This window comes from Charadrius vociferus, unplaced genomic scaffold, assembly GCF_000708025.1.
Source record: "Charadrius vociferus isolate BGI_N301 unplaced genomic scaffold, ASM70802v2 scaffold308, whole genome shotgun sequence".
Lineage (NCBI taxonomy): Eukaryota > Metazoa > Chordata > Aves > Charadriiformes > Charadriidae > Charadrius > Charadrius vociferus.
Window position 1 is genome coordinate 2105481 of NW_009649929.1, and position 26606 is coordinate 2132086.

Sequence of the window (26606 nt, forward strand, 5' to 3'; positions counted from 1 at the left end):
AGCTAAGCTACCCAACTGACTTGTTTGGAAATGCAGTTATGTTTTCTAAACATACCAACTCTCTCTTCTGCCCAAGTTCCATTACACCTATCATCACAGGGTTTGAGTAACAGAAGAAACAACAAGTAAATCAACTTTCAGTTAATTTGAAATTATGTTTGCTGTCCAGAGGTGATACAAGAAAGAACAGCAATAAAGAGGACTTTTTTATCTTTAACTTTGCAGAAAGTGATCACTCATTCTTAGCATATAGCCACTCAAGAATTAAAGGACAGAAGGGATGGAAATTATGATAATGAAATCTGCTTTAATGTTTAAACATAAAACTATGCATATAAAAAAAAAACATTGTAGAGGCATATGAAGTCTTAATGCACTTAAAATCTATTCAAAGTATCAAAATCTCACCTCCAAACTGAGGAAAGTACAGATGGATAAGTTGTTAAGAAACAGAAACATCTTGAGGGTGGCTTCCCCTAACTTGGCAATAACCATATCCTGTACTGATAAACATCTTGCACATCACCCTCCAACTTTACTACCTATAAACACCTTGGCCTTTGACCTTCAAGTTTATTTAGTCCAGGATATGGTTAGCACCTAATAAACAGGCAGCACCACAAGTTATCATACGAAAAGTAGCATAACACCTGTGTTAAAGAAAAATTACCATATACATATGTTAACTACTGTCGTGCATCATGGACAACCGCTAGTGTCACTTGTTTGAAGAAAAAAAAGAAAAAAAAAGATAATATAAACGAACAGAGAATTTTCAAGGTTGAGGGCATCTCCACCATATCAAAAGAAAAGTAACACTTAAGTGACAATGTCTATATTAAAAATTACTCAAAATACATCACTCTTCAAAAAAATGTATTACTAGCCTAGGTCTGCTACTGCTACGGTGAAGAAGCAACTTTGCCAAGATCCCTGCTGTAGCCTTCTTCACGTTGTTATCATTCAGCCTTCACATATTTTTAAACTTTTTCCTTCTTTCTAGTATGGTGGATGATCAGATTAGGAGGAACAGTATCATAGCAGTAGGCAAAAGTAAAATGAATGCTGTAGTATGTGTACATCTGCGACCTCTGTTTTAAATCTCCCAATTCTACGCATGCAGCAAATCCACAGTTGCCATCGTAGCTCACAAGCTCAGCAGGACAGAGAAAAAAAATTTTGGTTACTTTGTGGTAAATGAAAAAACATTTGTGAGGGAGGGAGGAAAAGAGAGAGGAAAACTGCAATGACGTGATGGGAAGGAGAAAAAATAATTTTGTAAAATGCTTCATTTGGAATACCAATTCTTATATTTAAAAAGATCTCAAAAAACTGAGTAGTGGACCATTTACTGGTTATCAAAAACCACGTCCATTCTTTCTCAAAATACTGTTGTAGAAATACACTTATTTTCCAAAGGCAGAATAGATGTTTTGCTATACCCTTTAAAATCAGTTTGATCTGCAAATTTAATCCTGTATGATAAAAGTGTTCCAAATATGAAATATGGAATATAAATCCTTGACTCTACTGAAAATGCTTTGGCATGCAGATGTTCCTCCTCCCTCCCCCGTATTTTAACTAAAAGCAGACATTTATAAATCGCTTTAATTTCATTCCTGAATGCAACAGGACAAGAGATTCATATGTTCTAAATTAGGATCTTACTCTCAGTCCATATCAATTATATAACACACAAGCAAGACAACTTAATTGCATCAATCATATCCTCCTGACAGGGTCATTAAATGTTAACAGAGGGCTCACAAATTACAACTTCTTAACACAATCCTCATTTGAAACTATGTTCATGTCATCAAAACTATGTGGAATTCTTGTTATGCAGATGACTGAAACATCTTAACTCGCAATTAACAAGTGTTCACATTGTATGTTTTTGTTTTTTAATAAAGACATGAAGATGTATTACACACTGGCTCTGAGCCTTTCAAACATACGCACACCTGCTAACCTTTATCTATAAAAATAATTCAATGCGCAAAACATTTTTTAAATGGCTTTCCCAAATATATGGTTTGGGAGGGTTTACGCATATAAAATATTTTCACAGCTAGTTTAACTGACACTTTTCATACATTCTAACTACAATTAAAGATAAATTCTGCACCCAAATGAAAGCGTATCAGATGCTGTAATGACTTAACAAAAACAGAAGAGTTGTGCAACCACATCTGGAAACAAGTGGTCCAGTTAAAGAAGTTTAATCAAACTAGTCAATATTTATGCCCTTTGCGTAAGTAAGTTGCTACTTAGGCTTGATATTTGATTACCTATTTTTGTTGAACCATTTCCTACAACTTAAAAACTCTGCTAGTAAAAAAACTACTCTTAACATCTCTGAAGATATACACAGAAACAAAATATTATTATCTACCATGGCAATTAGTATGGCAAAATATATGAAATACAGATGTGGGCATACGGAGAAGGGCAGCTGTGTGCATGTACCTGGAACACTGCTTGACCACTGCAGTCGAAATATTTGCTTGGACAAAGAACAGAGGAGTGACATTGTGTCAAATAAACATTTATCAATGTAAGAACTCCCAATAACAGATAGAAACAGAATGAGACCCAGGCTGACAAGCAGTTTACCACTTGAGGTGTGGTTAGTAGTCCTATGGACAATTTCAGCTCTTTCTAAGTGCAAAATTGAACTCCATTCCCATCTCAAACTGTAATTTCAGCTAAGAAAGAAGTACAGATTGTGGCAGTACTGACAGTGCACTGAGAATTACAATGGTTCAGATGACTTGTAATAACCAGTTCAACCACTGTAACCCGCCTGTGTTCACCAGCGTTTGCATCCAGAACATCTGCATTAGGACCCTGATAAACAGCTGAAGTTGGTGGGAGTGTTATCAAATAGGCAGCTTAATAAAGAAGTTGTTTATACTGCCTTTTTTAGGCAGAACAAGCCTTTGAGCAGTATGCATGCATGCGGGACCTCCAGATTCTACCTATTATGTGTTTTCATAAGCTGTTTGTTTAAAAGTGTATCTTTGTTGGGAAAGTCACTCCGCGCAAACAAAGCTGACATAAAATTAAAAACAGTAGTACGTGATGTTATATGCTAAATTTGGGGACAGAGAGACTGGAATACACGTGCAGCAGATACAGTAGCAGGCTCAATACCACTGTGTATGAACAGTGGAGTTAAAAGTCTGATCTTGAAGGAGGTGATAGCACCCAAATAAAAAGCTGATGACTATCACAGCTGGAAGAGATACATTAGCAGACTAAAAATGACACACACACATAAAACATAGTAATAAAATTTTAAAAAATGGCCCCTTATTAAAAACATTATTGCAAGGGACAGGAGGGCAGAAAGACAGAAAACAAGATTACCATAACACTTTATTTCTCAAAATGTTAATTATAAAATGGAAAAGTTCTAAATTATAAAATTTAAAATGAACTAAAGTACCTTTAAAAAAACTAATTTCAAACCTAAAATTCACCCACAACATTCAGGAATAATACAAGCACCACACAGCCTTGAGACAATTTCACCACATTTCAATCCAGAGAAAGTTTTGAGCTCAAAATATCTGAAAATAGCAGTTCAGAAAAACAGCTGTAACACAATCTAAGATACACTGTTATGAATGACAGCAGCACTGGAACAGCTCAAACAAGATATTTCAGTGCTGAAGCTGCAATGTTTGTCTTAGCACAGGCACAGATCTCTTGCGACAGTTCTGATAGAAATCCGAGGGACACATTCCTTACATACAGCTTTATAGCTCAATTGTGAAGAATAATTTCTTTACTGGGAGCCAAGTTACGGAATTACAAACCAAGTCTGGAAACATGGCATTTTTCCCAAGACGAGTCCAATTACTGGAGCAAGACAACAAAATATTTAAATTTAAATGTCTGCCGGTTTTTGTACTGTGGTTTTGAAATATGTGAAGTGATAACATGACAGCAGTTTAAATGTTTCTCCTCCTCTCCCTCCTGCTTCCCCTTTTAAATTTTTACAGAAGGGAGATTTCTGTAGATGGATTTTTGCCACTGACTTTAAGGTCGTCTGATGGGAAATTGCTATGAGGAAAGAATCACGCTCTGCATGTGTGCGCTGCAGAAGGCTTGCACATGCCAAATACATTTCATATTCCAAGAACTCCTGTAAATAACTAATTTTTTTAGCATGTGAGATCAGAGGGAAGTGTCGGTACCCATCTCCTCCAGCAGTACTGAACCACTTTCTTCTTCAAGACAAATACAGAATGTATGAAGCATTTTTCCTTACCCACTCTCGTCTCCACTTAAAAAACCCGCAACAGCACCAGGAAGTTCAGACTTAACAATTAAAAGATAAGATGACATAGCTGCAAACAGAAGCAGAACAGATTTAGTAGAGGAATACCAGTATCTCTGTTTGTAACAATTAGCATGGCTTACGTAGAGGGGTTACGATTGGAATATCTCAGCTATATATTAGACACCATGGCATCAGAATCAGAACTTATTTTCTCATATACTTCCTTTAAAAATAGCTGCAAATCCCTGAGTATTGTATTCATCTTAACTAATGCCTCCAAGGCAACTGTTACAATGTAAGCCTTGAAACAAGGAAAATATAATCCAAAGGACTAAAAGGCGAAACAATATAAAATATAGGCCTGAGCTTTTACCCAGGAATGTGGACCTACAGCCTAAAGACAGGCTACAAGGCTTCCTCTTTATAAGACATTGTTAATGACGACAGTAAATAAGATTTGTTTCCATCAATACAATAGGATTTTTTTAAAGACTCAGTTTTTATTGTTGCTCAATTGCTGTTGCACTAAATAAACCTATGTCTGAAATTTAGAGACAAGAATAGGATTTGAACGGTTCTTTACGAACTGGATGGTTTGGCCCTTGGAGATAAGAGGATTATCAGTGACAGTTCTCTGCTTCTCATGCTAAACCCACCACAATGAAGATCCCAACAACAACATAAAGTGCAAAACTATACAGGAACTGCAAATCAGAAGATAAATTGTCAGTTACTCTTACAGAAGTGTCTGCTTGAAATTAAGCATTTATAACTCTATTCAGAAGAAAGCAATGATGCATACACATAAATCCAAAAGCCACTTCACTGTATCACTTTTCAACTTTACTATATAAAATGATCAAAGGCATAAAGAGGTTTTTTTTTTAAATTACAACTTATACTAACCTGATACCTTCACATTATGTGCATGTCACTTTTTTATTTTACATGATCAGCAAGCATTTAGATGAATAAAGAGCAGAAAATCACTCAAAAAAATCAAGCTTTACAAACAGCTTCAATGAATATCAAAGCCTACATGAAACTCATTTCCATCCTTCAGCAGCAAGTAATTTTAGTAATGTGGCAACAAAAGTTTAGTTACATTTAAAGCTCGACAAAAATTCATGTGTTGTATTCAAATTTTACTGTTCTATATTTATTAATTCTTTAGAATTTTACAGTAGTTTGTTTATTAATGCTTTAAAACTAAAACATAAATTTTAAAAAGGTAAACAAGCAAACTTCCATAAACTGATTTTTTAATAACTTTGGGGTTTGTTTGTTTTGGGTATTTTTAAGGAACATTTTGAACCTTTAAAAACGTGTAGACTCAGACACTGCTGTACTACTGCAGTTAATGTTAAATTTCGAAGAAAGGGAATGTGGTCTCAATAAAGAAAGCGATTTCTATTAATATAAAGTGACATCTACCTACCGCAAGGTTAAATTAAAACCATTTGGTAGGTCACTAAATAAGGAAATATTCACTTCTTCATAATTAAAAGCTCTGGCTTTCCCAGCATTCAGGTATATTTCCCTGTTGACATGTAGCTGTTGATTGTGTCTGGTGAGATATTTATCTGCTGTCCTGATTTTACTCTCCTATTTGCATACAACAGAATGTAGATTCAACCACAGAGAATCTTACAGTGTGAATATTTCTAAATCACCAGAATTTGTAAGTAAATTAACACAATTTCTCACACTAAGCTACAGGGAGATGCATATTTCACCCTAAGCAAAGAGATTTTTAAAAAATTGGGGAGGAGGGAAATTCCTCTAAATTATAATTCAATTTCATTTATTCATCAGCCTTCTTTCTTTTATTATACTTTATACACAAGCAAGTCAAAAATTTTCATACATTTATGTCTTTCAGAAAGATTTCAAGATTAGTTCTTTTGCAGTCTCAGCTGCAGAAAGCTTCAAATTAATTTCCAGATCAGATTTCCTCCTAATATGTGATCTGTCACTCTTCCCTTGCATTCCTATTAGCCTCTGGCTAATCATTTGATCACTTATCCTTTGTTGTGTGCTTACTCTTTGTTTTTAAAAGAGGAGTCCTATTTCACTGAATTCCACTCCTAAGTAGGAACCAATCATGCACCAAGAAACTTGCACATGCTAAACATTTGTATGCATCTTTCTTCCTTTGCCTGGGCATATGGGAAACAATCTCACATAGTAGGATTTTTTTTCCCCAGTTTATATTCTCTTGTTTGTTCTAGAAGATGAAGAAAATAAATAGTAAATAATTTTATTTAGATCCTGATGCTTAGATGAGACGATGAATCTCATACATAAACCTGAGCAGAACGCCCACACTAGTTTTAAAAGTCAAATTCTGCTTTTTCTTCACTTAAACACAGCTGTAATTTTCCTCACAAGCAACAGCTCCTTGTAGCTTTACTCAGCGTGAAAAAAGTAAGAGACACCAACCACTGTATAACTTTCTGAAACACACTAGAAAGTAAACAAAGAGCATTGTTTGTTTGTTTTTTAAAGCTGAAACCGAAACAGTCAAGTGTCTTGAAAAAGAGAGTAGCAACTTGAAAAAATTATCTTCAGTAGGAATAAAGTGCACACGGTATGACAGACAAAAGGTCACGTATCCTTTTTTCCAAATAAGAAATTTTACTTAACTTCCCTGACGCCCACCACAACCAAATGTCTGTCAAGTTATATGGTAAAAATTAAACGTCAGCTATCCTTGGCAGTCTTAACGTGTAACGGAAGGAAGAGATTACACAGTCACAAGGCTGAACTGTGACACAAGTGAACACAACAAAAAGCGTACCTTGTGCTTTGATTTATTCCACTTTAAAATTATTTTCAAAATGAGTATGTCAGTACCTCAATGTTTTAATGGCTAACTTTTAAGGCACCTTTTATCACATACAAAAATTACAATAAACATACATTTATTTTTACAAGTTAAGTGCTCAAAAAAAAATCGCAAATGTCAGAAGCAACATTCCCTTCAGAGTTCACCCTTCTTGCATGTGAGTAGTATGAGAGAGCAGAACTTACTGCTCTTGCAACCCAGTCTCATCCCCTAAACTAAAAAAGAATGTTACGTTTTCATCATGTCACCTTCTCTTTGCAACATAAGACATCTGTCTTTAGCACTGAATGAGACAGGTTTCCTACAGAATGAACAATGCACAATGACATAGTTTGAGGCTGTAGCAACATGCAGATGCAACAAGTGCTGAACTACAACTATGTGAGCAACCTGCATATCGTCGCTTCCTAATTTTTAGGTCATAAATTTGCATATATTATGTTACATTTAAATAATTTTCAGTATGCACCAAGAGGCACTTGATGGAAAACTAAGCAGGTTTGAACTTCTCAATAGGCCTTGCCATAGAAGTGCAATAAAACAGTATTCTGCAGAAATCAAAATTATATTACTACTTTATTATTAAATAGGCTTACCCCTGTCTTGAACGCAGCAAGAATTTACATTCTTAAAATACATATCACTTTGCCATATTCTGAAAACTCAGTAGTTGCTCTTTGACAGAAAAAAAGATGCTTGTAAAATATAAAATAGGGTACTTGCTTTACACGTTCATTATTATAACCTGCAGTGCCACCATGAAATATGACTTCCTATAAACATACACATCGTGCATATACTATTCAGAATGTCCGTATTGTTCTACAATATTGTTTAACACTGAGCACATGTACCCTACCTGAAAAAAACATTAGTTGCTGGAGAAAAGGGAAGCCAAGGTTACGTTTTTGAAAGCAGTCCCCAAAATATCTCTTCTGTGGCAGCCCGATCTTAAAATCAAATATGTGAGTGGCTTTTTGGTTACCAGAGAAGGAAGCGTAACTTTTCCTTATTATCCTACCCCAAAAAGATCAATTGCTGAAGTCCACAGCAATGATGTCAGAGAATATGTACATTAAACTTACGTGTAAACATGTAATTCCATCCTTAGAAAATGGCTGGTGATAAATCCCTCCAAATCGCTTCATTGAAGGGACTGAATCTAACTCTTCCACTCCGTTTTTCCTCATTTACCGTTGTAGCTGATCATATTAGAGCGCTATAAAGATGTCTCAGATTATTAAGCACCATGCAAAAATGGAATCAACCTGCCCTCCAAACTTCACACAGGAGAATATAGGGGGTTGGGGAAAACCAGACTGCATCAGTATAGCCACGCTGGCTCCCTACATAGAAAAAGAGGGGTGCCGATTTGGGAGTCAGGACAAGTAGTCAGAGCAATTTTGATTCTCATCTGGGAGAATACCAGATAAGAGATTCCTCACAAATGCCTACAGATAATTAAGATAAAGGCAAATGCTTATAACTCTCATCCTCTAAAGAGTTCGGTTCTCTCTTTTTCCCAAAACACTGAAAAGATTAGAGGCTGAAAAACAGAAATAGCAGAATACACACTACAGGTCGCTACACACTCCAGCCCAACTGAGCTGGATCTTTCATAGCAACTGCATCCGAGAAACCCCTTTAGGCTTGTGTCTCACTTCAATGGTATGGAGGTTGTTTAAAATTTTATCTGTCCTAATCCAAACAATGTGACAAAGTTAAAAAGGAAAGCAGGGAAGGATTTCAAGAAAGAAAGTGAAACTAGAGAGGATTTTGGGCAAGCCCCGATTTTTTCTGTCAAAGAATTGGAACGGAATAACAAAATAGGAAGTACTACAGTATTGCACTTAGCTCCTAGAAAGTAATTCAAATTGTGGAAAGATCAGAAATGATGCACAGATGCCACAGAAAACCATCAACTATTTAAGGCCGTATGATGTAAGCGCTAAAAAGCATGCTCTTTTGTTTTTCTTTTGCAATGAATCCCCCACATATTCAACTTTAAGAATAGCCTCTCAATTACTTGGATGTATTGTTTTTAATATTTCCTCTTAGTGGAAGCTTAAAAAAAAAAATGAAAAAAATGTTTGGATCATTTTTTTTGGTTTTAAATACAGATGTAAACCGGGGTGTGTGAAAGGAGATGTAACTGTTCATATGGAGAAGTTCTGAGAACAGAAATAGGTTATCAACTTCTTTGCTAGTCTTCACATTATGGACACTCATCCTGATGAATTTCCACACCCTTGCTTCCTTTTCCTTCTAAGTTTAGATTTTATCTGAATTACTATGGCAAGCTTAAAAAAAAAAAAAAAAAAAAAAAAAAAGAAGCAGCCCTTCTTATTCCACAGGGAACACATGGGCAGCAGACTTCTTTTGGTAAAACTTCATTAATTTAATTGTATTTGCACAGTTATGCTAATAGAACTGAAATGTTTTCTACACAGGTCATAGTATCTTCCATTCTGAAGCATAGCTGCAGGTTAGGATTTTTGTTGGGTTTTTTATTTAAAGCAGGCTTAATATTCTTTACAGTATCAAACCTTCCAACATCCATTCACTGCGATACAAAACCACACAAGCATGGGTCATCAATTGTTAAATTAGTACAGGAGCTGAGAAACCTGTCCTTAATTAAGGCAACTCTGTACTGGAAATCCTCACTTTGAATCAGTAAGGATAATTAGGCTTTTAGGTCAAAAGCAAACCGCACTGTGAAAACAAACATTCAGGTTTGTTTGAAAACAGAATTAGATTTTCCATACTTAAAGGAAGCTCAGTAATTTCTTAAGGTATTAACAATGCAGGTCTCAGCATGTAACAAGCTGTATTTCATTCTTCCATGATTTGCACCATTCATTTCTTTTCAAAGTTTGTAGAATATTGTACTCTGCTTGTAAAAAGAAGGATATTCTCACCCGTCCACTCCAAAAAAAATATTTGCTCCATTTAAATTTGAGACAAATTCTGTAAATCTTTGTAAAACTAAATTTCAGAAGAGATGAACTCTGGGGGTGGAAAAAAAAAAAAAGTAATTTGCAAAACAAAAGTGCCCAATTAACTGGGTAAGACAAGGTAGTTTTGTCTTCGGGTTTTCCTAATATGTGCACAGCATTTAGAAGTACTGACACACAGTGAACACACATATACACACACACACACACACACCCCGCTTTCCCCAAGCAAATTCCTAAGTTAAATATTTCATTGTTTAAAAAAAGAGGCTGTCGGGGTGGAAGGAAAGCTGGAATAAGTCTGGGGGTTCCCGAGGCGGCCGGGCGGTGCGAGGCCGGGCGATGCCGGCAGATGGTGGTGCGGGAGCGCGGCTGCTCCCGCCGGCGGCTGCTCCCGACGCAGCTCCGCACTCCCCCGGGATTATTTTTTTTTTCCCCCAGTGGTTGCGCCTCTTTATTTACTTCGGGAATCTTGAAAAATACGAACTACCCAAATGTAAATATGTATTTAGCATGTGTTACATTCAGAGCAGGGTTTCTGTGTATTGTCCGTCGTGTTGCCTGTATTAGGGGGCCATAAAACCCAGCTAAAGAACTGAATCCCCCATCAGAACTAATCCTGTAACTTCTTTTTACTGCCTGTAGCGTTCAGGCAGACCCAAGGATAAAACAGCGCTCCAGGGATACGGGACAATCTTTTTTCCTCCTTACTTATTCTTACAAAGAATAAAAATGTATACCTTTAAGGACATGTTAATTGCAGAATATTGAAACAAAATCCGCAAGCACCAGTTACAGAAATTACACTTAAACTGTATTTATAGTAGAAAGCAAGTGATTCTTTGTAAAATTAAGAGAGCTGTCTGGAAAGCCTAGTACTAAAGAGTGACTACAATGATAATTTGGGTACACGCCAAGACAGGCTAGTTACGCATACTGATCCGCTGCATGAGAATCCCCCTGTGGATCTCAGCCTATTGAAAGAAATTGGAAAAAATCAAGTCTGTTGCAAAAAATCCTCACGCAGACCACCTATGCTACGTGGCTGTGCTACAGGTTCTACTGTTGCCCTTAATCCCACCGCTAATAAATTTTAAATAATTAAACTCATGTTCTCAGCAGTTTCAATTTATGTTTCTGTGTCTCACAGCTACCAGGCCCTCTGGGCCGGGTCGTATCTCCCTACAGCAGTGACCTTCAGCTGATACCAGCCCGCAGCCCAGAGAAATATGCCGTAAAACTCTCCGCATACTTCCTGCTAGACCTCAATGCTGAAGATTTGTTAGTGTTGGCAACAGACTGAGAGCTGCTCTTGTGCAATACTTTATTGTGTTTGTCTCCATTTTTCCACCAGCCTCACTAAAATAATTCCTTTTCTAACTTCACTACATATGCTTTAAGATTCCTACCGATTTTCTCTTGCATGCGGCTGTGGACTGTCCTCCTTTTCAGTCACATCCGCAGAGAGGACAATTCCAGGAGGAGAAATTCCCGTCTTCCTTCCCCCCTTCGGAAAGCATCTAGGAAGCTCGCAGAAGTTCACTGGCCGGAGAGGGGGAAGGGCTGCGTGACGCCGAGCCACGGCTTTGGCCCACTGTGCCTCATCCATCACTTCCTAGAAGCACAACGCTATTAAAACAATAGCGGGGACTCCGTCCAACTCCCGTCGCTCCTGGGAAGGATTACATAAAGAGCCAGCCGAGCCATGTAACTGAGCGTTTTCCATAGCAGCCTCCCTCGCTCCTTCTACGCCTCCAGGCGTACAACTCCCCCAAGGGCCCTCGCCGATCTTGAGAGACCTGAGAAGACCTGAAATTCTTCAGGATCTTCTTCTGCATGGCAGGCAAGAAATGGACATTTGGAAGATCATCCCACTTAGACCTGGGGTGAAAGGAAAGGCTTGGGAGCGGTGGGTGAACAAAGCAACAGCCCGGCAGCATGCAATTTGGGAGTGTCCTTTCTAGTGTCTGCTTTGCAACCCCAGAGACACACTACCTAGCTCTTTCAAGAACAAGGGTGTTCACATGTAACTAATAGTTAGATTAAAGGGCTGCTGGATTGGGACAAAATACTGACAAATAGAACAACATAAAAATTAGTAACACTGGCCATCCCATTCAACCTCTTGATTTCCATTTATCAACAAGTACCTATTTTGCAAGATCAAGTACATACTGATATACGGAAAGCTTCGCAAATATTCTCAAAAGTTTAATCACTCTGAGCTAAGAATTTGTATATGTTCTATAAAGACTTTAAGTTACAGTATTTAAGATGAACTTAATCTACATTTGGATATTGCAAAGTTAATGCATTATCCTGATGTATCCTTGGTGCTTAACTGGATTTTGGTATTTGATTTGTGTTACTTGGATTAACGCAACACAGTATTCCAAGAGACTATTAAAAATCTGCAGGAAAGTTAAGCCCTAATGTTAGAGGTACATATTAAAATTTGAAACAATGTACTTGAAAGAATTTTTTTTTAACCTTTTAAATTCCACATTTGACCACTAGTGCTTTGCTGTAGCTGTACAAAAATCTTTTTCTTTCTCTTTGGGTATCCTGCTAGTAGAAAAATCAACTCCTCTATCTACACAAATCCGTAAGTGTATGCAATTAGGATGTCAAATTTAAATTTGCACTTTAAGCTTTCTTTTTAAAAAGTGCAGATGACAAATTGGAAAGCATAACTACATTAAAATGATTACTAAAAAGCTTTCTCCACCACAAATGAATGTAAATCACTTCCACACTTAAATTATTTTTAGAAGCGATCAGACCGAACTTTAAAAAAGCCCAGACTAGATGCTGAGAGTGACAATAACCCTAGCAAAGTTGCTTATTTTAATCACAAACCATCATTCATTATCTCACTTTTGAAATAAGATACCATATGATGCAATGTAGGTCTGATGATGGAGGAGGTAACAGAAAACAATTTTATTTTTAGCCTTACTTTGAAATTAAAGATGTTGAGAGAGTCTGGATGTCTGCCCAACAGGCACCACGCTGCTGTTCCTCCAAACAGACAGAAAAACAAAAAGAGGGGAACACTCAAAGTGCAGAACCTAAGTTTTACACTTAATTCCAGCATGGCTCCTATTCAGGACAAACTACGCTCCACAGTTTCACCACTCCCATTTAAAATCTGCAGAAGGAATAGAAAGACACAAAAAACTCCTTTCTTTCTACGCATTTCTCAAGAGTCAAGGCTCTGTGACAGGTGAAGAAAACTCTTCATTCCTCCTTGGTTTAGGGGTTTTTGTTTGTTTGGGGGGAGGGTTTTTTTTGGTTGGTTGTTTGGGTTTTTTAAGAGCCTGTTAGCCCACAGTATAGTCATCTTCAAAGATGATTCCTGACACAGTGCTGCTCTGCTGACTTGGACTGCAGCATCACAGGACTCTGCCAAAGGCAGTGGTTAAGGAGAGAAATAACACAGCTGGCAGCTCTGTTCCCAAATAGAAATCTAAATACTAAACAGAAGCTGCGACAGCTCCTTGCAATGACAGCACAATGCATCTTCTCTATGGGAGAAGATGCCAAGAAGGCCCAACTTGCAACTCGTGTTTCCACAGATCACCCTTCCTCACAGACTGGGGCATGCTTGGGCACTGCTAACACTAACTGACTCAAGAGAAGGAAAGTCACCTTTCTCTTCTCAGTGCATTTGAAATTAAGTGATCTTTGCAAACAAACATACCGGATGTGTGAATTACTACCGTTCTCTTAGATGAAAGATACTGCCCTTGGAAACAGAAGAACCAAAACAGAGTTTTGAAAGCTTCCATCAAAACAAGGTCACGAAAAATATTTGAAAGAAGAGTTTCAACTCGCAAAAAAATACTTTTTAACTAGTTAATGGAAAACCACTGGGTGGTAAACCAGGCCTAACTTGTTGGCAGAGAAGGCCACTGCAGCAGATGGAATAAGTAGTTTGATAATATTCAGCATGCAATAATTTGGGGCTCTAGAGTTACCGAGATAAATTTTATCAAAAATAACACAGAGAATGTTATGAGCTGCTATGAGGAAGAAATGAGAGTCATATTTCCTTTGACCACAGTCTTGTACAGGATCCTAGAGTCTCCAGAACCTGTACAGTGTACGGCTCCTTCTCTAGTACTATTTATTTAGAGGTCCACTCAAACAGGAAAGAAAACTAAAAATTTTTTTCATTGATGCAGAACATCCGCTAAAACCTGTATGAATAAATAATCCTTAATCTTGGAAATAATGTATTCAGTCCTGCCTGAAATTAATGCTTGAGTTTCTATAGCCATTTCAATCGGCAGTTTTTATTATTGCAGCTTTTAGTATAAGAAAAGATTCCAATTTTATCATAAAAGCAGTTACTTGGTCTAGTTCTAGGTCTCTAAATGGTGACAAAAACCAGCAATCGCTGAATTGTCTGGACTTGACAGGTAATCCTAAAGGAAAGAACAGCAGCACTGGAATGCTATTTCCTTCCGTCAGTCTATGTGAAAATGTGTATCTTCTTGGGGGTAGGGGATGGAGAAGAGGAAGCTTTGACGTTAATTCCCTCATCTAAAAAAGTGTCCAGAACCTTTACAGCCAACAAGATTTTAAATTGTTCTGTTAAACACCGTCTACTTTCAGACAACTAATTTCAAGGGCGCTGCTATTTAGCAATTTTCAAGTACGTGAACATACCTAAGTAAGAGTTTAAACGCTTAGGTGGTTTTTTTAGTAGAAGGACAACTAGTGTTATTTTATTATGTCATGCACCAAGGAACACAAAATAAGAATAATGTAACTGGACAGCCCAGCATATGATTACATAGATTATCAGCTCACATGATGAAAATCATCAAACTAAACAATCCCCCCAAAAACGAAGGTATTGAACTAACAAGAAAAAAAGCTACCCTTAACAAAGAACATATGAAACTTCATGGCTAAGTAAACATTCAGTTGTTGCACAAATCACTAAAATGCATCAGCAAGTTCCACCAGCAAAAACCAAAACACATGATATGATAAAACGTAGCTACTAGATGCAAATGTACAGAAGAGCAGAGAGATTATGCTTCCTCAGCCCCTTCCAATTAGCAATGCCAGCTATAATGGCTGTGCTCCACATCCTGTGGTGCAGCACCAGGCATACAATCCAACCCCCGTAAGCCCCACCATCCACCCCACGACTACAGCACTTCCGCTTAGCATGACCACATAAGCTTTTTCTCTCTGTTTTCTGTCCTTTTAATTAGTCTCTTAAGAAAACTTTCAGTTAATTATTGCCTTTGGTGTTTGTGGAGCTATGTAGACTGTAGAGCTTACACTCCACTCAGTTAATATTGAGCATATGAAGTTTCTTACCTCCAATATTCTGGATAATTATTGTAGTTGCAACAAGGATCTATAAAAAAAAAATTATTTCTTTAGAAAGGGTAAGGATAACTAAAATCGTATGTCTATAGCAGTGATAAAACACATATGTATTATCTTAAACAGACCAGATGTAGAAGCCATAACTAGTACTGAAAGGAAGGGCATCTTCTCTTTACTGAAGAGTTTAACGCATTGAAACCAACGCAATCTAAAATGAACATAAAAGCAAAAAAATCTTGAAAATAGTGCATTTTCATTCTGAGATGACAAAACAAGGGAAGTTATAGAGTGAAGCCTATTCTGCGGAAGATGAGGTTTTTAAAAATCACTAAAAACATGGAAATGCATTCTAACTGACATCAGGTGAATAGAAATGAAAACAATCATTCACCCCTGAAAAGACAAATCAGACAGCAGAGATTTGTACAAGCTACTTCCTCACTCCAAAAGCCTAAGTATTTTTAACTGTCATGAATGTCATTCTTTTAAACTTGTAAATTAGATAGAATTTTCTTTAGCGTTTGTGATTATTCATACTGGACTGATATGGAAGTAGAAATGATCACAGGCTACTAATATATTTGTCTGAATCCAAAGAATTAAATTTAAACTGAAAAAAAAAACTTAAAAGTGTCTGAAGTTTTCCCAGTGTTTTCTTTTCAGTTAAGTTCTACAATAGTACGACCACTTGGTACAGTTTTTCTTTTTACCTACTGCCGCTCTTGATCTAACAGGACCTTCCTACATGAGTGCTACCATTAAGTCAACTTGGAATAAATTAAGCCACAATTATAAGAAGAAAAATTAATTTGTACTTTTGAATAAAATCTGAAAGCAGAGTTGCCATTTTTTTCAATTGATCAGCTAGAAAATTGTATCAGTTTTTAAAGAAAGTCAGTTCAAAAGTCACCAGGGGAAGGAGAGGGGGAAAAAAAATAAAAAAGTACAGTTATCTTGGAATTTGCCATAGATGGAAACAAATACTTTATGCCTTTGGAAAAGGAGAATCAGCAATCTTCCAATAGCAGAAAAATCTCCATTCTCAGAAATCTCAGAGAAATATTTCTGACAGGAAGTCACCGTAAGGTTGAATAACTGCTCTACTTCAAGAGCCGTTAACCAGTAATTTACTGTCAACCTAAGATGCCAATTCAAGCAGTCTCTCTGTATCATTAGCGAATGACTTGGGTGAGGGAAGCAGAAGTACTACATTAAAGAAAAAAAAAAAAAGCCACCTGTGCCTGACTAAGGTGAGAAGATCTCAGGGAGAGAACTAGAATCCAGAATGGTAAACTAGAATAGTCTAAAAATCAACAAGATCAGTTAAAAGCAATGCATTCAGGAAGTAGACCTCAAATACATGACTGAGAATTATCAGGTTGCAAATAGAGAAAACAGCTTCACATAACAGAATCAGGAGCACGAAGCACCCACAGAAACAGCAAATCTTGTTTTGGGATGTAGTACCTGCCATGTTCTATCTAAAATACAGGTAATAATTACATTTCTTATCACTGTCAAGTTCTCAGCCAGCTTACCGTGTTCTATTTTGCAGACAAGTTTTAAGAAAGGTGTACAAATATCAAAGATACTTCAAGAGAGAAAGGTAAGTGTTCCAGAAAACATCAGTTCACAAGAAAAGCTTGGTGAACTTTGGTTAATTATTTTATCAAAACAACAGCTTCCCAACTCAGAAATATTCCAGTGCTTTCCATGCACATTGAAAATAAAAGACAAGATGATTTTTGGCACAAATTATTTAAACTGAAAATTATGAAAAAGTATATTAGAGAGTATAAAAAAAATACTGATGTTGACTACACAGTGAAGCTGTGAAATGTCCTTCATTTAAACTTTTAAATAACAGATTAGAAAAACATCTGCCAAGAGTAATTTATGGATGTTTAGTCCTGCTTCAGAGCAAAGGCAGACTAAGTCACATTTTAATGCCTCCTTAAGCTCCACATTTCTACGACTCCTGCTTCTAATGGCTTGTGGTTAATGTGTACAGAACGGTCCCTATAAAAAATAATTTTATTTCATACCTTGCTGATATCAAGGTTTATATCTCTTGAGGTTGATCACATCTTAACATCAATCGATAAGCATTGATCCTCGTGGACTACACTCATATGTGCTTATTAATGCTAATGGACGTCTTCCAAACACCTAATAGCTCAGATTTAATTCTCAGTTACATTAAAACAGAAGAAATCAGACAAGTCTGTTAAGCAGAACTCATTAAAAAAAATTACACTGTTTCAGCAAACCATTAAAATTGCACTTCTGTGTGGTAAAATCTGCTTTTAGTATTGCATAACTGAAACACAGAGCATCGACGTCATAATCTGTGCAGTATTCACAAGTAGTATTTCCCATGCACCCAGTATTACTGGACAATATCGTCTATTAGGAAAAACAGATTCAGTACACACTACTAAAAACACATGAGCTTACAAGATGATTGCTGTTATACCAAAAATGCTTAGTTTGCTAGTAGGTTTTTGTTTGGGTTTTTTTGGATCATGAGATAAAACAAGTAACACTTTAGAAAGGGTAAGGATAACTAAAATCGTATGTCTATAGCAGTGATAAAACACATATGTATTATCTTAAACAGACCAGATGTAGAAGCCATAACTAGTACTGAAAGGAAGGGCATCTTCTCTTTACTGAAGAGTTTAACGCATTGAAACCAACGCAATCTAAAATGAACATAAAAGCAAAAAAATCTTGAAAATAGTGCATTTTCATTCTGAGATGACAAAACAAGGGAAGTTATAGAGTGAAGCCTATTCTGCGGAAGATGAGGTTTTTAAAAATCACTAAAAACATGGAAATGCATTCTAACTGACATCAGGTGAATAGAAATGAAAACAATCATTCACCCCTGAAAAGACAAATCAGACAGCAGAGATTTGTACAAGCTACTTCCTCACTCCAAAAGCCTAAGTATTTTTAACTGTCATGAATGTCATTCTTTTAAACTTGTAAATTAGATAGAATTTTCTTTAGCGTTTGTGATTATTCATACTGGACTGATATGGAAGTAGAAATGATCACAGGCTACTAATATATTTTTGTCTGACCAAAGAATTAAATTTAAACTGAAAAAAAAACAAACTTAAAAGTGTCTGAAGTTTTCCCAGTGTTTTCTTTTCAGTTAAGTTCTACAATAGTACGACCACTTGGTACAGTTTTTCTTTTTACCTACTGCCGCTCTTGATCTAACAGGACCTTCCTACATGAGTGCTACCATTAAGTCAACTTGGAATAAATTAAGCCACAATTATAAGAAGAAAAATTAATTTGTACTTTTGAATAAAATCTGAAAGCAGAGTTGCCATTTTTTTCAATTGATCAGCTAGAAAATTGTATCAGTTTTTAAAGAAAGTCAGTTCAAAAGTCACCAGGGGAAGGAGAGGGGGAAAAAAAATAAAAAAGTACAGTTATCTTGGAATTTGCCATAGATGGAAACAAATACTTTATGCCTTTGGAAAAGGAGAATCAGCAATCTTCCAATAGCAGAAAAATCTCCATTCTCAGAAATCTCAGAGAAATATTTCTGACAGGAAATCACCGTAAGGTTGAATAACTGCTCTACTTCAAGAGCCGTTAACCAGTAATTTACTGTCAACCTAAGATGCCAATTCAAGCAGTCTCTCTGTATCATTAGCGAATGACTTGGGTGAGGGAAGCATAAGTACTACATTAAAGAAAAAAAAAAAAAGCCACCTGTGCCTGACTAAGGTGAGAAGATCTCAGGGAGAGAACTAGAATCCAGAATGGTAAACTAGAATAGTCTAAAAATCAACAAGATCAGTTAAAAGCAATGCATTCAGGAAGTAGACCTCAAATACATGACTGAGAATTATCAGGTTGCAAATAGAGAAAACAGCTTCACATAACAGAATCAGGAGCACGAAGCACCCACAGAAACAGCAAATCTTGTTTTGGGATGTAGTACCTGCCATGTTCTATCTAAAATACAGGTAATAATTACATTTCTTATCACTGTCAAGTTCTCAGCCAGCTTACCGTGTTCTATTTTGCAGACAAGTTTTAAGAAAGGTGTACAAATATCAAAGATACTTCAAGAGAGAAAGGTAAGTGTTCCAGAAAACATCAGTTCACAAGAAAAGCTTGGTGAACTTTGGTTAATTATTTTATCAAAACAACAGCTTCCCAACTCAGAAATATTCCAGTGCTTTCCATGCACATTGAAAATAAAAGACAAGATGATTTTTGGCACAAATTATTTAAACTGAAAATTATGAAAAAGTATATTAGAGAGTATAAAAAAAATACTGATGTTGACTACACAGTGAAGCTGTGAAATGTCCTTCATTTAAACTTTTAAATAACAGATTAGAAAAACATCTGCCAAGAGTAATTTATGGATGTTTAGTCCTGCTTCAGAGCAAAGGCAGACTAAGTCACATTTTAATGCCTCCTTAAGCTCCACATTTCTACGACTCCTGCTTCTAATGGCTTGTGGTTAATGTGTACAGAACGGTCCCTATAAAAAATAATTTTATTTCATACCTTGCTGATATCAAGGTTTATATCTCTTGAGGTTGATCACATCTTAACATCAATCGATAAGCATTGATCCTCGTGGACTACACTCATATGTGCTTATTAATGCTAATGGACGTCTTCCAAACACCTAATAGCTCAGATTTAATTCTCAGTTACATTAAAACAGAAGAAATCAGACAAGTCTGTTAAGCAGAACTCATTAAAAAAAATTACACTGTTTCAGCAAACCATTAAAATTGCACTTCTGTGTGGTAAAATCTGCTTTTAGTATTGCATAACTGAAACACAGAGCATCGACGTCATAATCTGTGCAGTATTCACAAGTAGTATTTCCCATGCACCCAGTATTACTGGACAATATCGTCTATTAGGAAAAACAGATTCAGTACACACTACTAAAAACACATGAGCTTACAAGATGATTGCTGTTATACCAAAAATGCTTAGTTTGCTAGTAGGTTTTTGTTTGGGTTTTTTTGGATCATGAGATAAAACAAGTAACAGATCTTCATCTGAAGAGTTCATTAAACAAAAGAAAGAAAATAACATAGATTAATTATTTGTTCCTATTGTGGAAATTACGTGAAACGCAAACACTTATCTTAGATCTCTATTAAACGCTAGAACATCAACAGTAAATCGCTTACCTGTCTCTCAATAGTTTACAGCAGAGGTACGATGGGACTGTAACAAATCTGAAATGGACTGCTAACCCAACTTGACAACAATGCCAGTGAGCATACAACTAAAAAACTAGTACATACAACTAAAAAATGAACACACTGATAGGAATGTAGCCCAAAATCTTGCATTTAAGGAACCTCTATTTTACAGTTAACTAAAGTTTGGGCTTCCACAGGCCAGACACCCTAACAGAAACGTAGCAAAAAGCTTCAGGATGTAACAGATTTTTCAGTTTACTAGGACACAGTAATTTTACTACTTATTTAATTTATATCTCTTTATTGTGCAAAGAACAGTTGTATATCAGAAGCATGTGACCAAGAAGAAAAATACACAGGTAAAAATAAATACACACCTTTCCAGTTGATCCAAATGCAAACAAACCAAGGTCTTCGTAAGTAGTGACAGCTGTTAGTAAGAAAAAGAGAAGCTAAAATATTTCTAACTTGAAAATCACTTGAAAGCTTTAGCTTTGCATTTTCTCCCTTTTTAGATGAACATAACTCAGGAGAGACAAAATAGCTCTTATATACACGTGTACTCCTGTTACAAAATACAGCTATATGCTTAACCATTCAGAGCCTCTCCAGAAACTCAATTTAATATTAAAAAATACAGTAATGGCAAACTGCTTTCTCCCAAAGATTTTTGCAAGCAATACTATAGGTGAAGAATTCTGAATTTAGCCTCAACAATTGGATATAAGATATGGGAATATCTTATTTGTTAAAAGGGTACACTTCTTTTTTTTTAAAATGAAGACAACAGAGGAACCATTTTCATCTTTCTACGAATATAAACATCAATCACCATATCGTCAGCTTTTAAAAAACTCAGCACTATTTATTTTCAAGATAGCTGAAGGTAAACACCTTCCTTGGTTGCAAACTATTATTAAAAAAACAAAATAAAAACCCTGCCCTTACCTGCACCTGACTTACATAATCACATTAAAATAGCCTGTGGTTTCCTGTATGCTTTTGTTGAGTTTTAGCTGAAGCTCATTTCTAATATTGCTGGTAACTCAAACCAATCCCTTCTCAGAAAGAAGGAAGTCATATTAAAGTCTTTCATTGTTTTTCTGTATTTTGTTATTAGAAACTCAAGCGATATCAAAAAGATGAAAGTTTTCTCAGAAATACCACTCACTTTCTTGGTATATAATAAAACGGTCCACAGTTGTAAATGCCTCAAAGGGTAAAATTAATCTCAAACCAACATAATTTTATTGTCAAAACACTTGGCTTCCCTTCCTTGGCTCTACTTGGTACACCACTGCTTCTGCTCCTGTCACATCTTAATTCAGGGCCCAGCCATGCCATCTGAGCTGCTGGGGGCAGACCTTCACACCTGAGTGAAGTCCCACTGAAGTACATGAAACAAGACAGGGGAGACACAGGCAGTTCACAGAGATCAGATGACAGGACTGGAGCCTCAGACTGCCAACTGCCCAAGCTTAGGCGTTTTTATTCCACTGAAGTTCTGCACGTAAGCAGATCAATGCTCCAGAGGAAAAAAAAAGAAAAAAGAAAAAAAACACACACCAAAAAAAAACCCAAACTCCCCCCCTCCCCAACTTCATTAATTGTCTCATATGACTTTCTCAAAGGCAGTTTCACATTCTGCTCTACTACTGACAGCAATATGCTATGACAAAGTAAATGAAATTACAAAATTAAATGAGCCAGAGTCTACTCTCAGCATAAACCTGCACTAATCTCTTACATCAGCTGTTACACTGATACTAGTTATACACAGATATTATTGAACAAGGAGTATGGCTTACTAGTTTTTACTCTGCAGTTTTCTTAGATTTCTATTTATCAAGTTGTTGATCACAAGAAAAAAAAAAAAAAGTAGCGTTTTAGAACGCCATCTCCAATGGCATAAAAAAAAAAAACAATAAAGTGTAAAACATGTTTAGGAGAGAGCTGCTTTTACCGCATGTACAAGGAGTTACCAACAAAGAGAACAGTTTTCCACACAATTCCAAAACAGCAATATGAAACCTTGGAATATTTTATATACTAACACTGTTTCCATAACCAATTTAGTCCTGTGAACACCAGGAAGCCCTAATACTTCATCACATTATTCTTGAAATTACAAAAGTATATGGAACAAAATACTAAGCAGAATTGATATAAACAAGTTCTGCCTGATCGGCTTGATTTCTGTTCTGTTATTAACACTAAATGGAAGTTACCATTTAAATGCAAAGTGAAATTGGCAAGTAAAGTACAAGCAATACTCACGACTAACTCATAAAATGAAAAGGAAAAAAAAAAGCCACGAAACTTCAAAGTACATCCCACTTAAATTCCCAATTCCTCCGCTTTACAGAGTAAGCTTAGCCTTTGTCAGCCCAAACCTCAAAACAATGTAGGTCATACTGATTTAACACTGGGAGAAAACATTGACCAAACTAATCCAAATCTAACACTTGACACTTGGGAATATTTTTTTTGCTGAGCCTTTTGGTCTACACGAATTGTTTGATTTTGTCAGAGTCCAGACCAAACTGAAGACATTTTTTATTTTTAAACTACAACTAAAATGCCTGTGCGTAATAAATCCTGGTCTCTGTTTAAAAGGGAATTAAAATTAGAGCTGCCTTTTCAGAAGGTATTTTACAGGTCAGCTCTTTCCTAGGACTACTTTTATGATTTGAATACCTGAATAGTTTACAAACACTTTCAAAGTTTTTTCTTCCCCACCCTTTAAATTTTTCCAGCTCATTTTTTAATATAAAACTACTAAAATTTCTTTCCAATTCCTTGCTATGGATTAAGCTTAATACTATAACATTGTTCACAAAGGCATGTAGGTTTTATAAAGAAAATGTTCAATTATCTACTTTGGAAGCAAACATGTACACAGATTTTACGCTGTCAAGGCACAACAGCTCATATTTCTCACTTTTTAAAGACAATGTTCCAAGGAAAAACTCGGAATGCTATCTAACACTTAAATACTTCAGTAGTTTACAGGAATTATAGTAAATATAATCTGAGAGAAATTTTATTTAAAAAAAAAAAATTCAAAACACAGAAGGCCCTAAGTCCAGCAAACTTACCTAGACCTAGTTCTGGTGCTACTACCACCTGTCAACATTAGGTGATAACTAATTATTAAATGTAAAGTGCTAGTTTCAGACAAGAGAAATACTTCATCCTGTCATTTCAGAGGTATTCCTTGCTTTCAGCTGTGTGTATTTAAAAAATGCTTTATTTGGGTGGAATGCTGCCTTTGGACAATAACTAAGGAGTTAAACCATTCTTGCATATTACATCTCTAAGTTCAAAACATTGAAACCTTTCTTACTTCAAAAAGCTTAAATCCTTAGTTTTCCCCTCCCAACTGTAGCTCTTTTGCAAGGATGTCTTTAATTATTATTTTAACCAACAACAATGTAACACCACTTAGTGCCTTTTTAACAGAGAACTTTTCAGCCTCAAATAAGAGGTAAACAAAGATCATAACAAATTACCTCAAGTTCCACCCCCCCTTTTTTTTTTTTTTTTTTTTTTGCTTCTTATGGCTCTTTCTAGCTACTTATTTCAGGTCCCAATTCCTTTCTAATACGCAGAGTTCCAAGAAGAGAAAAAAATTACCAAAGACTTAGTCCCAAATCATCAAACAGCCAACAATATCAACCATAAAAGTAACCCTACCTCTGAAGAATATTTTTAAAGAATGTATGAAGAAGATCACTCAACAGGTGAAGACAGGAGCAGCAGATCTAAGAAGAATCAGGAAGCAATCATCTGAGAGACCAAAGCTAGCTATAGAAAACAAAGCCAACAAGGAAAGAAACAGAAACTTTCTCCCACCACCTTTGAAAAGAGAAGAAAACAGATGAGAGGGAAACAATAACCAGGTGCCTGAAAAAGATGGAGAGTTCCTGCTACAACATGATCTTTGTTTACGAGAAGTCAAGGAACTAGTCAGTTGTTTCAGTAACAATTAAAAGAGGCAAAAATTAAAACATTAGCAGGTTAGATTACAGATATTAGAACTGTTTGAACATTCTCAAAGCAGTGTAATTTCTAAGGACTGCAACGTGACTTCTCATTCAGTATCAAAAATGCTGTAAAACTCTGCATCTATAAAGTGCCATGAGAATTACGATAATCCAATATGATTACAAAACCTGAAAGGTATCCATTTCAAACCATAAACAAAATACATATCGCAAGTAGAAGAATGAAAAGTCTGGTATTTTATTGCTCCTAAGCCATCAGTGGAAGCAACATTACACACTGAAGTAGCACGGCTCAGCCAGCACCAAAATAATTTTGCTACAGAAATACAGGATCTATCTTTTTGGAAAGATGAGAGAGGCATTTTTGAGAAAATTAAAACCGAAAAATCTAGAAACCAGTCAGTTTGGCTTTGACTTCTTATGGGAACTTTCAAAAGCTTATTTTTAAATGGCAAATAGTAATCGTTAAAAACATTAAATATTTCAACACCAGTGAATCACACACTGCTGTCTGTTAACATGCTGTTAATTAAAACAATTATACTGGGTCATGTCTTTGTGATACAGGTGAGAAATTATTTCACAGATCACTGGTAGATAAGTCTTTTTCACTTACCAGTCTGAGTGCACATACTGAGCAGAAGAAACACAGAGTAAGAAGCAAGGCTGGCAACAATCAGCAGCAAGATACTGAAAAAAACAAATATTCACAATTTAACCACTTTCATAGCACAACGCACTTTCTATTTTTAAGAATGCTACTTTTGCAAGAACTAAGCTACCACAAGACAAGATTTCCTCATTTTATGGCTTGTATCTGCTGACTATGGTTCACATGGCCTTTGACCTTCCCAATACTTGCTAAGTTCCACTGCTTCTTAGATTGTTCACCAAAGCATATCACACACAACACAGGGTGAAGGCCTGAGGAATTTCAAAGAGGAAAAACACAGGTGTTTGTGCATATACATATACACAGACAAACAGGTCTCTTCTAATAAAGTTAATCTAATGCTTAGAAAATGGTAAATGTGACAATTATGGTGACTTTGGCCCTATTATCCATGGGTTAGTATGTACAACGAGCAGAAGTGCAAACAAAAGCACAAGCTGATTCACATTTTTCAGATGCTTCCATCCTACTCCAGAAGGCCCATTTCTGGAACTAAAGGAGATAGCAGCTTTGAAACGTAAATATTAATCTATTAGGAGTAATGGCCAAGAAATTGCCACCATGTGGCAATTCAATGCAATATTTGGGCAGTACTTCTGTTAGGCCAGTTTTGAATGACTAAACCAAAAAGGGAAGATCTTATTCAGTAATGCTGAAAAGCACAAGCTATTTACTTCTTCCGCAGGTTTTGCACAGGAGTCTTAGTAATCAAGTTTTGTTCCGTTTAAAACTACAAGCTGAGTTTAAAAATAAGCGTACGTAAAAACCAAAAACTTACCTAAACCCTATGATCCCTGTGTTGGCCATAGCATAGGATAAGCCAAGTATCCCACTTCCCATGATCGCATTCATTAAATTAAATACTGAGAAACCAAAGGAAGAACCCTGATTTGGCGGATTCTGTGAAAAGGGCAGAACAAGGTACAATTAGCAGAAGAGGCGCTTTGTTCTTTCATAGGGGGAAATTTAAGGGAGAGGGTGACAGTCAACTACTCCTGCCCTAATCCAAATCAGAAAAATCTCTTTTCCAGTTCTAAAGACCGCGAAAACCCTCGTGCACATAAAATAACACGATGCTGTCCCGTAAGGATCTCAAGATGTCTACAGCCGCCGACTACGGCGATACCAGAGCGCAGCGAGACCTGTGCCCGCAGAGCTGCCCATCCCTGCCTGCCCCCGACAGCGGCGAGGGGCAGAGCCAGCGCCGGGACCCCCCGGAGCTCTGCAACCAAAGCACCGCAGGCAGCGGCACGACCGCCGGCACCGCACGCCCA

The 26606-nt window shown here is 36.5% G+C and overlaps 1 protein-coding gene across 1 annotated transcript in view; it reads right to left on the reverse strand.

The window, feature by feature from the left end:
- The window catches only part of SLC38A6 (solute carrier family 38, member 6), a 42815-nt gene that overhangs the window by 14284 nt on the left and 1925 nt on the right, over nucleotides 1-26606 (reverse strand). Inside the window, exons 2-6 of the mRNA XM_009891218.1 lie at nucleotides 26111-26232; nucleotides 25276-25349; nucleotides 21030-21082; nucleotides 15437-15476; nucleotides 4280-4358 (exon numbers count right to left, since the gene is read on the reverse strand). Coding sequence (XP_009889520.1) covers nucleotides 4280-4358; nucleotides 15437-15476; nucleotides 21030-21082; nucleotides 25276-25349; nucleotides 26111-26232 — 368 coding nt within the window. The remainder of the gene's footprint in view (nucleotides 1-4279; nucleotides 4359-15436; nucleotides 15477-21029; nucleotides 21083-25275; nucleotides 25350-26110; nucleotides 26233-26606) is intronic.